Source organism: Perognathus longimembris, chromosome 9, assembly GCF_023159225.1.
Source record: "Perognathus longimembris pacificus isolate PPM17 chromosome 9, ASM2315922v1, whole genome shotgun sequence".
Taxonomy (NCBI): Eukaryota; Metazoa; Chordata; class Mammalia; order Rodentia; family Heteromyidae; genus Perognathus; species Perognathus longimembris.
Genome location: NC_063169.1, coordinates 7,486,468 through 7,502,426, shown reverse-complemented (window position 1 = coordinate 7,502,426; position 15,959 = coordinate 7,486,468). Strand labels below are relative to the sequence as shown.

Here is a 15,959-nt window from a genome sequence, read left to right as displayed (position 1 = left end):
TTTTAATATTTGTGCCAGGCACTGGTGGTTTACACCTGTAATCCTTAGCTACTCAGGAGACTGAGATTTGAGGATCTCAGTTCAAAGCCAGTGTAGGTAGGAAAGTCTGTGAGATGCTTATATCTAGTTAACCACCAAAAAGCTGAAAGTGGAACTGTGGCTTATATGGTTGAATGAGTATTAGCTGTAAGCAAAAGAGCTTAGGGATAGCACCCAGGCCTTGAGTTCAAGCTCTAGGACTGGTACAAATTATTTAAAAAATGAAAATTTCCTGCTTATTTTGACTTTCTACTAATTCTGAAGAATTTTAAGAATTTCCTGGTGATTTAGTGTTTAGAACTAAGACATAGTTATATTACCATAGCTTAGTGTTTAATATAATCACATAGTGTTTAAAATAACTATAGATATTAAGATATTATTGGGATGCATATGTCTTTAAGGCAAATAAGAGTAATTTTGAAGGTTTAATAAGTCTTACTGTATTATTTCAATTTGTTTGTGCTTTGTAACATTATAAAGTCTACAACTTTTGGTCCTTTATACCCTACAGACCTTGTATCTTACTTATGGATTCACTTAGAGGTCCTTCTCGGTCAAACGTTGTCAAAATTCTAAGAGAGTAAGTTTAAAATCACACCCCTACTTTCTACCATATTCCAATAGAGATGAGGCTGTATGTGTATTTATGTACATGCATATCCTTATTACATATGCATTATTGTAGGTATTTAGAAGTGGAATGGGAAGTTAAAAAAGGAAGTAAAAGAAGCTTTTCCAAAGATGTTATGAAAGGTTCTAATCCAAAAGTTCCACAGCAAAACAACTTCAGTGATTGTGGTGTGTACATCTTGCAATACGTAGAGAGCTTTTTTGAGGTGAGTTTCATTCATTGGATTTCATATAGTAATGAAATACTGTATTTGACTATATTTTCATGTAATAAACATAATGAGCATATATTTTATAGAGAGTTTGGAAGATAAATTCTTAATTTTTTATTAATTGTTCAAAGAGGTTAAAATTGCATGTGTCAAATTACGAGTGCAATGCTTATTGACCAATGTCACCTCTTCCCATTGTATTTCAAAAATTATTCCAGGGAGCAAACAAAGTACCTGACATATACAAGGCCCCAAATTGAACATCCAGGACCAACTAAACAAAAAATACAGCCAGGCATCAGTGGCTCATGCCTATAATCCTAGCTACTCAGAAGGCTGAGATCTGAGGATCACAGTTCAAAGCAAGTTCAAACAGCAAAGTCAGACAAGACTCCGATTCCCAGTTAATCACCCAAAATCCAGAGGTAGTAAAGGTGTGGCTGAAGTTGTAGAGCACTAATCTTGAGCAAAAAAAGCTCAGGAACAGCAGCCAGCCCCTGAGTTCAATCCCCAGGACTGGCACCACAAGAAGAAGGAAAACGATAACATCTGCTCACTCAATCTATGCACATTGACCTGTCCCCTCACTTACCAACTTCCCCTTTCCATGGACTCAGTTCACCAAGACAGCTCTGCTGCGGTCCAGACTGCTTCTCGCCACTTCTGTTTCCCCTTCTCATGCATAGTGCTTGAGGGATTTATGTTCACGGCCTCTGTTTCCACCAGTCCTATTGGCTTCTCAAATCTGGCATCATCCTAACCCTTACTTGAGTGCTCTTAACCTCCCAGCTTCATTTGCCACTTGTTAGTGCCTTTTTAAAAAATCACTCTCCCTTCAAGTTCAAACGGAGATAGTATCTGTGTAGTTACATTAACTCTCGCTTCCTTCCATTGTCCCTCCTCTCCAAGCATCTATATATAGCAGCAGTACTCTAAGCTGGTACCAGTTTCTTTGGGTGCTGTCCCAGAGTCTCTTTGTGATCAAGGCTAGCATTCTACCACTTAAGCCACAGCACCACTTCTGGTTTGTTCTGTGTAGTTTATTGGAGATAAAAGTTTCACAGACTTTTCTGCCCTCGCTGGCTTCAAACCACAATCCTCAGATTTCAGCCTCCTAAACAGCTAGGATTTCAGGCACAAGCCACTGGCTTGCTGCCCCAGTTTCTAATGTGCTACTTGCCTGCTTTACTTTTTTTTTTTTTTCTTTTTGCCAGCCCTGGGGCTTGGACTCAGGGCCTGAGCACTGTCCCTGGCTTCTTTTTGCTCAAGACTAGCACTCTACCTCTGAAGCTACAGTGCCACTTCTGGCTTTTCCTGTTTATGTGGTGCTGAGGAATCGAACCCAGGGCTTCGTGCATGTTAGGCAAGCACTCTACCGCTAAGCCACATTTCCAGGCCCATAAGCCGCATTCCCAGCCCCATGCTTTATAGGGGCTTCTTGTTACCTTAAAAAGGAAATTCTTCACATTGCTTATCCATGCCACGCTCTTGTGAACCAGCCTTCATTAAAGCTTTTTGGTCAGTTTTCTAATTCTAGCATATACCATCGTGTGTGTGTGTGTGTGTGTGTGTGTGTGTGTGTGTGTGTGTGTGTGTGTGTGTGTGTGTGTGTGTGTGTGTGTGTGTGTGTGTGTGTTTGTCTGGACGTGTCTGGACCATTCCACTCTGTTGCTTTAGTTGTTCTTTGGCTGCCTAACATCTGCGCATTCTTCAGGTTTAGCTTAAAGAGTAGATCCTTTTGGAATTGTGTTGAGCTCCCAGATACGTATTCTCATACTGCCTGCCATATTCTCATACTGGCTACCTTTGTCATATCCATTGTTTCAGTTGTTGAATTACCTTCCTATTCTGAGGCTTACAAACCTTTTGTTTGCTTATTTATTGGGCCAACACTGGAGCTTGAACTCAGATCCTCCTGCTCTTACCTAGCTTTTTTCTCTCAAGGCAGGCACTCTACTGCTTGAGCCATAGCACCAATAAAGAGCCAGAAAGTAAATATTTTAGGGTTTTAAAGCCATGTAGCCTATGTTGCTACTCTCAGTTCTACTGTTGTAAAGATAGTTAGTTACTGGCCATATGTGAGTTAGTGTGTCTATCGTCCACTAAAACGTCATTACTAAGGCAGGCGGTACGTGGATTTGGGCTTGTCGGCAGGTTGCCAGCCCTGAATCTGGAGCACAGCGTCGAGCTGGAGGTAGAAACTCTCCTGTCTCTCCAGCACCTAGCAAAGTTCTTGCATGCAAAAATTCATTTTTAGCTTGGGAGTATTTTGTGATTGAAACAAATGTTAGGGTGTCTCATGTAGATAAGGTATTCTAACAGGTATTTACTCTCTTTATTTTCAGAATCCAATACTTAATTTTGAACTACCCATGAACTTGTTGAACTGGTTTCCTCCCCCAAGAATGAGAACAAAAAGAGAAGAAATTCGAAACATAATTCTGAAGCTTCAGGAAGCTCAGTGCAAAGAGAAGCAGCAACAACACAAGGACACTGGCTCAGAAGCAGCCCCGGGTGAGGGGGCGGGGCCCTGTGTGGGCGGGGCCCCACACTGACCCGGATGGGCGGCCCTGCGGCCCGCCTCCCCTGCCTGCCTCTTCCAAAGCTGCACTTCCAGCTTTGGCTCTAGACAGTAAAGAACTGAAGTGATTGGGAAATGTTAATGCTTGTATAAATGTCATATAATTAATTTTCAAAGGAGTATGTATTAAGTAAAAGTCTGTAAATATGTTAATGAGGCCAATTTTTTCAGCATTTATAATTATTTTTTTCACTTGTTAGGAAGCTTTTGTTATGTATTTTCTGTTAATAGTACTTAAAACTACAACTTCTTAACAGAATAAATAAAGAGAAACTATTTATAGGAAAAATATTAATTTGATATTCTTTAGTGAACTTGTATATACAATTCTTCAATGAGTATGATTTATTTCATGGGAATAGTCAATGATCTATGATAATCCTTTAGAGAACTTCTACATATTTTCTAAAAATGTGAAAATGAAATGAAATCTAAGGCATTTTGAACTAAGGCATCTTCATATGCTTGAATAGAAGGAAAGAAGTCAAAGCGTTTGATTCATACATGTGTTCAGAGAACCCCAAAATGTAAATATTAGTGACTTTACACAGATACTTAAGAAACAGTATTAAGAGCAATTTAAAGAACTCTACCCTTGAATTATACTAAAAAAAACCAATGAATTCTACTTTCATTGTTGGCAAATGTATGAAGACATTGAAGACTCAGGTTAAAACTATTTGATAAGTACAGCTTGACTTTCAAATATCCAATGTTACCTTTCTATATTACAGCTCACGGTATGCTGCAATCTGTGTGATATATATGACAAACATTTTTAATCTGTGTAAACACAGGCTTTAAATAGGAATTTACTATTTTTTGTAATGTCTTTTGCTATTTTTTCATTGATCATTTGTTCTTGTTATTTTGATAAAGTATCAAGACATTTTGCTTTGAGTTTTTTGTGCAAATTATTTTTACACATGAAAAGTACTGTCTTTAATGCAGCAGAAATCTTCCACTTTGAATTTCCCTTTAAAAATGCTAGAAGGTAAGGTTGAGTGGTATAGCTCAGTGATAGCGTGCTTGCCTAGAACACACGAGGTCAAAGGTTCGTGTCCCAGTAAAGAAAATAATACATTGTGAAGCTTTTGATGACACATTTACGACTCATGTAGATGTCTTGCATGTCTGTACAGTTATTCATTATCAAAAAAGAATGGTACACATTTCTTTCAATCAAGTCTGAGACTTGAAATTTATATTTTATTTTTTGTGGAATTTTTAAATTCACGTGTAACCAAAATAGAATAAACAGGCCATTTTTATTCATCAGCAAGTATTTTATTTCTAACAACCATCTGGCATGGTGACCACTGATTAGGTCATTTTCTTGAATTTAATAAAATCCACTGGTATTTGGGTCATAACAAAAACGGCCTGTAGAGATTCGGTAAGGTGTAAACTTCAGAAAGATCGCCATTGGTGGTATGAATTTTATGTTTCTGTGTTAATTTTTTGCTATCATAACATTTCTGATCATCTCATTTTTTTACTAATACCTTAGAACTACTGTCATGGAAACCAAAAGTTTATATAAACTAAAGATAGCCAAATATTTTTGGATCTCCAGCAAGCTAATAAGACAAATGAGAATTTTAAAACCAAAATACAAGTAGCTATAAGTAAAACTGGCATGCTTCCATCTACACACGATCAACTGTATTTGCCGGGCGCGGGGTTCCGAGCCTTCCAGCCCCTCGTGGGGAGCCACGGGCATCGCCTGAGCCGGGAAAGCCAAGGACAGCCTGCCTGTGTGTCAAAACCAAACGAAAATTGTTCTAAAATGATTTCTTGGTTTTCTTTTACTTTCTGGTTACATTTTACTCATTTTTTGATAAGCTAAAATTACAACTTGTCCCTTGGGCCAACATGTCCATTTTTTTTTTTTTTAATTTCTACGTGAGATAGAGATGGCCGCCCGTCGACTTCCTACAGGGGAATACTGAGCGATTTGATAGTGTCTCTCCCATCCTATGTGAACTTTTATTTTGGAAAATGAAACTAATGACTGCAGTATATATGTTGAAGCCTTTGGAGGTTGTTAGGTTGTGCCTCTAGACGTGAGAATCTTGAATATCTGTGCGTTCCCTCGGTACTTGTATACTCCAGTCCTACTCACTGTGGTAGAAAGTGGATGGCAACCTTTTCAAATGTGTCGCGAGTACTTACATGTTGTGAACCAGAACTTTGAGGTCTAGAGTTTGTTACTGGACACTGAAACCGTATGGCAGGTATCTGCTGTCTTAAATAATTAAATAGGTCTGTTGTGTTGAGTTTCTCTTTGGATAGAATTACAGTTAATCATTTTTAGAAGAGTTTTAGATTACTTGCCATAAAATTTGTATGTGTCCCAGGTGTTGGTAGTTGAGGGAACAAAGGTAATACTTAGCCCCTTCCTTTGCCGTTGCTGTGCATACTCAGGCAGCTGAAAACTGTAGTATTTCAAGTTGGCTCAGACCTAAAAGGCTAGCTTTCCTTTGCGTATAGTCTAGGCCTAGACTCATAGTGAATTAAAGGGGGTGGGGGGGCTATTTGGAAATGGAACGTGATCATGTTTGTATCTTGTTTTAAGTCACCAAAATGAATTCAGTAATCTCCTTAAAACTGTTCATAGTCTCTGTATGATAGAAGGTAAAAAGAATAACAATTCTCCCAAAATTAAAGTCCCAGGTCAGATCACACGATGGGAAAGAACGGACCCTGCAGAGATGAGGTAGGACGGTGCCGGCTGCCTTGAGGAGATGCAGTCACCCCGCGCGCTGCACAGCTCGAGGAGTGGGTGGAGCCCAAAGAGTGGCTGCCCAACGTGTTCACGAACGCATGGCTTTCCAGCACGACAGCCGGTGCACACGGCTTGTCTCCACAGATGGGGATGCGGCAGAGGCTACCTGCTAAAGCAGCTGTGGGGACATGAGGCTTTTTTGGTACATTTTGTCACTTTACCCTCAGGAAGAAAAAGGGTCTGAAAGTTGCTGTTCCAAAGATAAACTTTTTCCAAATAGGAGGAATTGCTAACCCAGCTGAAGGAATGTGAACCTTGGAAAGCCAGTCCTATGTGCCACGAGGTACAGGAAGCAAAACAGAACCAAATGTTCTCTCATCTTCGTTACAGATTGGCCGTCTCCAGTGTGTGCCATCCAGATAAAGTAGAGTGTACTAAGGGAATCCAGCCTGATCTAGAAGGTTAAGAATTTCCAGAGGTGTAACATTTGAACTACTGGTAGACCTAACAGTCTAGAAGTAGATTTGAGGAATAGCACTCAGACTGTGGCAAAGGCCCTGAGGTGGGAAAAATAAAATGATTTGTCCTAAATGATAATAGTTTTGTTTATGAAATAAATACTAGACATTGGTCTAACTACTTAGATAAATTCATTTCATCCTTCACAATGACCTTGTGCGATACTGTGTGTACAGTTACTTACTACCCAACCATGCAACAAACAAGCCCAAAGAGAAGAGTCCTACAGGATTTGGACTCAAAATCTTGCTCAGAGACTATAGATTGAGCTGTACTAGATTTTTAAAAAATGGAAATAAATTAGATGATCATATATTTTACAGAATGTGGCAGAATCTTTATTATTGAAACTAGGCTTATGGAGTTCATTGGGTTCCATTATTTTTTAAGGTACGTTTCTTAGAAGGCCTGTGTAAATGGGGTTCGGGGTGAATGGACAGAATCCTGCAGCGCCTCGAGCCGGTGTTAATGGTGTCCGTTGTTCACTTTGAAAGCCATGGTGCAAATATTTCACCTGGAGGAGGAGCATGTTCGGGTGTGACTTAAAAAGTTCACTAGAAGAAGAGAAGAACAAACATGAGCCACTAATAATTATGAATTGCTGTATCTAGCTATTAGTTACCTTGTCATAATCTATGAAGTAAGGCATGATTCTGATATTTCCCTTGAAACTTCCTTTAAGAAACATGAACCGTGAGCTGGAAAGGATCTTCTTTGGTCCAAGTCCAAAACCTCTTGTTTTTCTCTTTAAATAGTTTAAATGTGTACAGCTGAATACATTATTGACAAAACTGACTTCTCAAATGAAACTACCAAAGAAAAGCCAGCATTGAAAGTTTTCAAACGTTTTCTTTAAACGCCATAAAGGGAAAACAAAATTAGAACTGAATGAAAGTATCCTGCTGTTTACTAGGTAAAGCACTAGGTAAAAGCAATTCTTTCTACTTGACTACCACAGTATTTCCAAATCGGCCTGGAGAAACCTTCCAGAAGGCCTGTCACAGTTACATTTCCTATCTTGTGCCCCCATTCTGTCCTAGTGAACAGGTGACCTTGAGGGAAATTGACTTGTGGTAGTCACATGACTTACCTAGGAAATAAACATTGTTCAAGCAGATCTGGTCATCAGGAATTTAAATTGAAAATAGGCAAGAATGTTGGTATTGGCAATAATGTAATTTTTTTTCCTTTTTATTAATGAGGTCTCCTAGACTACCTTGTTTTAAGATACCTTTCCCCGCACGTTTCCCTGTGCGATGTCAGCTCAGATGAGAACCGCTAGGACCGCTGGTCCCCAGTCTCTGCTTCAGGTCTGCAGGGGGGCTGTAAATTTATACCACCAGCATTCTGCAGAATACGGTGTGAAATTACCCTGTTCCACGGTGTTTTACTTGTAGTTACCAGAAAACAGGAGCACCTGGAGCAAGTGAATCAACACTTAAGACATTTTGCCTGGTTTTTCACCTGTTTTTACCAATTTTTCTTAACCTCCCAGTATTCATACTTATGGCTATACCTCTTGTGTAGGAAGAGAGAGACTTGCTAGAACCCGAGGCATAGCTCACATGCTAGACATGTCAGGTGTGAGGGAAACCAGGCCGAGGTCACGAGGCCGTGTGTTCAGGCCCCAGTATGGTGAAAATAGAGAAGTGAACATTGTTTGTACAAAACCTAGAATTCTATCCGCGCTTTTCAGAACCTTCTGTCTGGGAGCACTGTCGTGTGGACGTTATCCAGCGGTTGCCTTACCCGGTCCATCTTCCTAGACTTCCTTTGCTGTGCCACAATTCCAGTGGTAGAGACTCGGGAGTGATTCCCTGCTCCCGAAGCTCCCTGGCTGTGGTCAGGCTGTGTGGCCCACTGTGACGTCTCCCAGAACCGTGGGCTTCCACGGCTGCTCCACGGTGGCAAGCTTCATCTGGAGCTCAGGAGCACGGCCGTCAGTCGGCAGCGTGTCTTCTGTATGGGCCAGCTGTCCTAGTTTCCTGGAATAAACAGCCAGGACTGGACAAAGGTCATGCATTCGCGATGTTCCAGCTATTCCCAACGTCTTCCAGAAGGACTGTGAGAGTTTCCATTTCCTATCATGACTTACTAAGATACCTTTGCCCACCAGGCGCGGGGGCTCATATCTCTAATCCTAGCTAACCAGGAGGCTGTGACCAATGGGATCACAGTTTTTGAAGCCAGCCCCAAGGAGAAAAAGTTGGTGAGACCCCCATATCATATTATTCCTACCAGCTACACTTTGAGGACTGGAGCCCACGTCTTTGGGCATAAATACAAGTTCCTAGTTTTTTGTTTTGGCCAGTCCTGGGCCTTGGACTCAGGGCCTGAGCACTGTCCCTGGCTTCTTCCCGCTCAAGGCTAGCACTCTGCCACTTGAGCCACAGCGCCGCTTCTGGCCGTTTTCTGTATATGTGGTGCTGGGGAATCGAACCTAGGGCCTCGTGTATCCGAGGCAGGCACTCTTGCCACTAGGCTATATCCCCAGCCCAAGTTCCTAGTTTTTAAAAATACATCAAAACAAAATGAGGGCACAGATCAAGTGGTAGAGTTCCTGTCTGGCAAATGTGAAGCTCTGAGTTCAAACCCCAGTACTACAAAAAAACCCAAACATATACTTTACACATATACATGTACTTATACCCATGTGTATAGTACATGCATCATAACCAATAATAGGTATTACAGATCATTTTTAATTCTTTCACATGTAAAGTTACCTGCTTCTTGATTTGATCATCAGTTTCAATCTCCATTTTTCTTTTTTTAACAAGGGCTACTCTTTGCCCATTATGATTTAGGTTTCGGAATATAACATTGTCACCTGTGGTTTTGTTGCTGTTGTTTTTGAGACAGGATCTGGCTTGAACTCGGAATCTTCCTGTGTCAGCCTCCCCAGTGCTGGGATTGCAGATAGGTCGCAACAGACCTGCCTACACAATGTACTTCTTTAGTGTGTTATTGCTAGGTTTTGTTTACATTTTTGTTTACATTTTTACATCTGTTCTGAGTTCTCAATACTGATTAAGAAGCCGCTTTTTGACTCAGGATATACAGTATATACCATCAAATACTTCTCAGAATCTTTCTAAAATATAACTAATAGAATGTGGCATTTACCTCTGTACATGGCGAAAGTTTATGGGTGTTACATTTTCAAGAATTTTTTCAAGATTATCATTTGTGCCAGTACCCCTTTATTAAAAATCCAGGTTCACATTAAAGTTCTGTATTTCTCATGCCTTTTTGAAGTTTCTATTGTGTTTGTGATTTGTCTCTGCATTGCTTCATTTGAGTAACTATAGGACACAGTAAAAAAAAAAAAAAAACAGCCAGGAAAAATATGTAACTTTAAATACTTCTGTTATTATTAGACACATAGTAAAAAATTAAAGAACTAAAACTCCATGCTAAAATTCAGAAACAACAATTCATTTGTTTCAAAAAAAAAAAAACAAAAGCTTGGAAGACGAATTTAAAAATTAAAACCTGTGAACTAGAGCTTAGTCTTCCATGCTACCATACTATCAGGAAAAAAAATCATAAAAGATAAATTACCGTCTGATCCTGATAAGGAAAACATGAAAAATTTAACGACCAAGAGAAAGACATATTACAGATATATGAATGCTTAAAAAGAGACTAACATTTAATTCTATGATCACATCGTGTGATCCTCACTGAGGAGAAGGAACAAGTAACACATGCATGTCCGAAACAATACCATTTCCACTAATGTCAAGCACTACTGTGCCACGGTATCTTGTCGGTTGGTTTAGTGCCGGTCCTGCACATGAACTTAGGCACCGTTTCTGAGGGTTTTGTTTTTTGCTAAGGGCTAGTGCTCTGCCATGTGAAACACAGGTCCGCTTCCAGCTTTTTGGTGGTGAATTGGAGATGTGAATCTCATGGACTTTCTTGCCCAGACTGGCTTCCAACTGTGATCCTTGGATCTCAGCCTCCTGAACAGCCAGGATTGCAGGCGTGAGCCTCAGGTGCCCCCCGCTCAACAGTGTTTTTATGATCATAGAGAATGCACAAGGATTATCTGGGTGCCGGTGGCTTGGGCCTGGAATTCGAGCTACTCAGGAGGCTGAGATGCGAGGATTGAGGCTCCAAGCCAGCCAAGCAGATGAAGTTGACTCTCACTTTCATGTAACCAGCAAAAACCAGAGCGGAGCTATGGCTCAAGTGGTAAAGGGCCGGCCTTTAGTGACAGAGCTAAACAAGACCTTGAGTTCAAGCCCCCCAACCAAATGAATAATTAACAAATAAAAAATTTTCAAGATTAACAAGATTGACCAGAAAGAGAAAATTCGTTTTACTGGTGGATATAGACCAAGACCTATAATCATGGAGAGATATAATCCTAGAGTTTTAGATGGAAAGATGAAAAACTTTCCATTCCTAGTGCAAATCTGAGGACATAGTAAGTACTGAAGTGAGCCAGAAATCTGAATGCTCATTATTATTACCCCTCTCCAGGTCGTCCATTTTGCTTGTGAGTTTTAGGATAAACATTCTACTTACTATCTACAGAATTTGAAATGTTAATTAGCAGATCTTCCCAACAGTTTTGAAGTTGTTTTTAATCATGAAAGCTTTAGACACTCGGCTATAAATAGGATCATCATGAGACGCTGAGGGAGAAAATATTCTCAAGATGCAACCGTAGGCCATCATTTCCTTAAATTGCCATGCAACCTACGAAGCCCAGGCGCAAGGCTCCCCAGCCGGAGACCGGCTCCTCTAGAGTGTTCAGTGTATCTTCTGGGGTTTGAACTCGGGCCTTGTACTTGCGAGGTAAGTGCTCTGCCACCTCAACAATACCCCTAGCCTTTGTGCTCTGGTTATTTCTTTTAGTATTTTGTTTTTACCTTGATCCTCCAATTTACACTTCCTTTCCCTCCTAGTTCCTCCGCCGGGGCTGAGATGCTGACAAGCACCCCCCCTCCCCCCCCAGGGCCCAGCTTTGTCCTGTTGAGGCCGTTTCCTGCAAGGGTTGGCTGGATGTGGAGTAAGGAATACGCATCCAGAATCACACGCACGAGCCACCCATCCGGAGAAGTCTGTGCCGTTTTCTGTACAGGATCCTTTTTCTTTTCCTCCTCCGCACACAACTGAAAGTTTTCAAGAACAAATTCCTACTTTTGAAAGGGATGCCTTCTGGTAACTTATACTTTATTCTTTGAAAAACTTTTCCTAGCCCCACTGCTGGTGGCTCGCACCTGTTAACCCACGAGACTCTTATCTCCAATAAATTACTCAAAAAAGCCGGAAGTGGTACTGTGGCTCAAGTGGTAGAGTGCTAGCCTTAGGCACAAAGAGGCTTGGGAACAGTGCCCAGCCTCCAGGTCCTGAGTTCAAGCCCCAGGGCCAGCAAAACAACAACAACAACAACAACAATAATAATAATAATAAAGCACCAGTGGCTCATGCCTTTAAACCTAGTGACTCAGGGGGCTGAAGTAGGAGGATCATGGTTGTTCAAAACCAGCCTGGGCAGAAAAGTCCATAAGATCTCCAATTAACCAACAGAAAACCTGTGGCGCTGTGGCTGAAAATGGTAGAGCACTAGCCTTAAGCAAAAGAGCTCAGTAACAGTCCCCAGGTCCTGAGTTCAAACCCTAGGACCAGTATACACACACAGGACCAGTATGCACACACATACACACATTTCTTAACCATTACATGGATGCTAACATCCACAATTTGAATAACATCAACACTAAGATCCTATATGTCATGAAAGATGTAAATATACATGTGTAAGACTGTCTCTAATGCCAACTTTGATATGTTGCTGTACTCTCATGACAATAATTATAAAAGCTAACTCAAACGTTCTCAGCTTAGCCAAACGTTACATTTGGCTGTGAAGTTTAGCACTCTTAGATATTTTAACTCTCCAAGTACACAGAGTAGATATTGAGGCAGACTGTTTTGTAATTCTTTGTGTTTTGTTTTTGTTTTTGTGCTGGACCTGTGGCTTCCACTCAGAGCTTGTGGACTGTCCCTGAACTTTTTGGTTCAAAGCTAGGTAGGGCTCTATCACTTGAGCCACAGCTCAACTACTGGCTTTTTGGTGGTTAACTGGCGATAAGAGCATCACAGAGGGGCTGGGAATATGGCCTAGTGGCAAGAGCGCTTGCCTCCTACACATGAAGCTCTAGGTTCGATTCCCCAGCACCACACATATGGAAAGCGGCCAGAAGGGGCGCTGTGGCTCAAGTGGCAGAGTGCTAGCCTTGAGGGGGAAGAAGCCAGGGACAGTGCTCAGGCCCTGAGTCCAAGGCCCAGGACTGACAAAAAAAAAAAAAAAAAAAGAGCGTCACAGACTTTCCTGCCCGAGTTAGCTTGGAACCACAATTCTCAGATCTCAGCCTCCTGAATAGTTAGGTTTTAGGCATGAGCCACTGGCACTCAGATCTCTAGTTAATTTTATCTATTGTTGTCATGATCAATTATTATTGTTGTTGTTATTTTGACTGTGATGCTGGAGATCAACCTCAAGGTCGTATGCATGCTAGGCAAGATTTGCCCTCTAACCGATAGTCTAGCTCCACATCTGTTTTGTTTTCTTTTTAAATAAGAAGTGTCACTATTTCCAAGCTGGCCCTGAACCCTGGAGTTAAATGACCCGGCTACCCCAGCCTTCCTAACCACTGGGACTACAGGTACATCCTACCACACTGTGCATGGTCTCATTGTTGGAGCTAAACATTTAACGATTTGATTTTTTTTTTTATCATAGTAAAGTTGTTGTACACAAGGGTTTCAATTCAACATGTCAGTGTGAGTACAGCACATCTGGAGAAATGTCACACCTTCCAAAATGCCACCCCTTCCTTCCATGGTTCTCCCCCACCTCTCCCAGCCCACCCACGCCCCCAAGTTCACATGTGTACACTGAAGATTATGACGGCATCCACCCTCCCTTCCTTGCTCTATTTGTCTACCCTCTCTCCCCTTGACGTCCTCCCTAAACACTTACTTGAAAAGATCTAAAAGCAAAGTGGAAAGGTTTGGTCATGCCCAGAAAGCCCCTCTGAAATGAGTTAACGGAGTTCGTTTCGGATCATGAATATACAAATATAATATCTATTTCAATTTCAAGGATACACACATCTTTGCAAAGATGCAAATCATCAGGAAATGATGTCTTACAGGTTTTCGTTGGTCAGTTGTGGTGGTGCTGAAACTCAGTGCCTTAAACTCTTACAACCCATTTCTTTCACATTTCCATTACTTCTTTTTTTTTTTTTAAATAATAACACTTTTATTATCATTGTTATTTTTCTTAGAATGCTGGCCACCTTGAAAGCCTTTTCTCTGACAGAACAAGCAGCATAAAGGCAAGGGAATTAATTCACAAAGCTTTATAAAATGGTAATCTGGATTTTTTTTCACTATGTTTATCAACAAAAAAGTAACCTTGTTTCGGGGGCGCGGCGGGCGCCGCCACGGCGTCCACTGGACGGCCGAGGCTTTTCATAGTCAATGCCACATTAAGCCCAAGCAGTGGGCGAGGCGCGCCGCGTCCTTGGAGGCCGCACTGGGCTCCTTCCCCGCCCGAGCCACGGCTCCCGGACGGCTCTTTGGAGTCTCTCGGACTTACCGGTCCCGGCTGGCTTCGAACCCAGCTCCTCAGATGGCAGCTTCGCCGGGGTGAGCGATGGACGGGGGGGGGGGATCGGGACGCCCGGCCCGCTCCGCCGCGGCCGTGCATCGGTTCCGTTCGGGTTTCCGTCCTCGTTTCCAACCGCGGGCGTCGGGGAAGCCCAAGCCGCCCGGGCCCGCACGTTCCGCGGGGCCCCTCGCCGTCCCGCACGCGGAGCCTTCCCGGCCCAGCTGCCCCGCAGCAGCCTCGGCTCCCACGGCGACCCCAGGACGGCGAGGCCCCCGGGAAGATGCGTCTCCGGGGCGGCGGGGCCACCTCTCCCGCAAGCATCCTGGGCAGCTCGGCCGCGAACCCGGGACCGCCTCGGTGGGCACCTGCGGCCGGCTCCCGGTCCCCGGGGAGCGCGCGCTCCTGCCCGCCCGGCGCGCCCCGGGGGGGGGGGGGGTCGCTCACTCCCGGGGTGGCTGTGGTCACAGTGCCGGGCACTGCAGCCTGGCGCACGGGACGAGCTGGCGGAGGCTGCCGCCAACCCACGGCCGGGGAGCGACCGGGGCTCCCGGGGTGCGCCGGCCTGAGGAGGGGCCGGGACGGAGGCGCCGCCTCGGGAGGGGACGCCGCGCGCTCCCCGCCGCGCGCCCCCCGCCGCGCGCCCCCCGCCGCGCGCTCCCCGCCGCGCGCCCCCCGCCGCGCGCCCCCCGCCGCGCGCTCCCCGCCGCACCTCGGCCCCCGCCGCGCGCTCCCGCCGCACCTCGGCCCCCGCCGCGCGCTCCCGCCGCACCTCGGCCCCCGCCGCGCGCTCCCCGTCGCGCGCTCCCGCCGCACCTCAGCCCCCGCCGCGCGCCCCCGCCGCGCGCCCCCCGCCGCGCGCTCCCGCCGCACCTCGGCCCCCGCCGCGCGCTCCCCGCCGGACCTCAGCCCCCGCCGCGCGCTCCCCGCCGGACCTCAGCCCCCGCCGCGCGCTCCCCGCCGCCCCTCTGCCCCCGCCGCGCGCTCCCCGCCGGACCTCAGCCCCCGCCGCGCGCTCCCCGCCGGACCTCAGCCCCCGCCGCGCGCTCCCCGCCGCCCCTCGGCCCCCGCCGCGCGCTCCCCGCCGCACCTCGGCCCCCGCCGCGCGCTCCCCGCCGCCCCTCAGCCCCCGCCGCGCGCTCCCCGCCGCACCTCGGCCCCCGCCGCGCGCTCCCCGCCGCGCGCCCCCGCCGCGCGCCCCCCGCCGCGCGCCCCCCGCCGCGCGCTCCCCGCCGCACCTCTGCCCCCGCCGCGCGCTCCCCGCCGCCCCTCTGCCCCCGCCGCGCGCCCCTGCCGCACGCCCCCGCCGCGCGCCCCCCGCCGCACCTCTGCCTGCAGCACCTCTGTGTCCGCCGCGCGCGTCCCCGCAGCACCTCTGTCCGCAGCCTCCTCTCCGCCGCACCTCCGCCCCCGCGCGCTCCCGCCGCACCTCCGCCCCCCGCGCGCTCCCGCCGCACCTCCGCCCCCCCCGCGCGCTCCCGCGCCCCCCGCGGCGCGCCCGGCCGGCCCACACGCTCGGCGCTCGCCCTCCTCCCGAGGCGCGCCCCCCGCGCCCGCGCCCCGCCCCCGGGCCCCGCCCCCTCGGGCGCTCCGTAGCCGTGACGTGCGCGCCGC

At 45.8% G+C, this 15,959-nt stretch overlaps 1 protein-coding gene across 10 annotated transcripts in view; it reads left to right on the top strand.

The window, feature by feature from the left end:
* Senp6 (SUMO specific peptidase 6) overlaps nucleotides 1–4,359 on the top strand; it is a 176,010-nt gene extending 171,651 nt beyond the window's left edge. For all 10 annotated transcript variants that reach the window (XM_048353670.1, XM_048353663.1, XM_048353669.1 and 7 more), the window contains 3 exons: nucleotides 554–622; nucleotides 728–878; nucleotides 3,230–4,359. In XM_048353670.1, the coding sequence (XP_048209627.1) occupies nucleotides 554–622; nucleotides 728–878; nucleotides 3,230–3,439 (430 nt within the window). In that variant the 3' untranslated portion in view covers nucleotides 3,440–4,359. The remainder of the gene's footprint in view (nucleotides 1–553; nucleotides 623–727; nucleotides 879–3,229) is intronic.
* The last annotated feature ends 11,600 nt before the right edge of the window (nucleotides 4,360–15,959 follow it).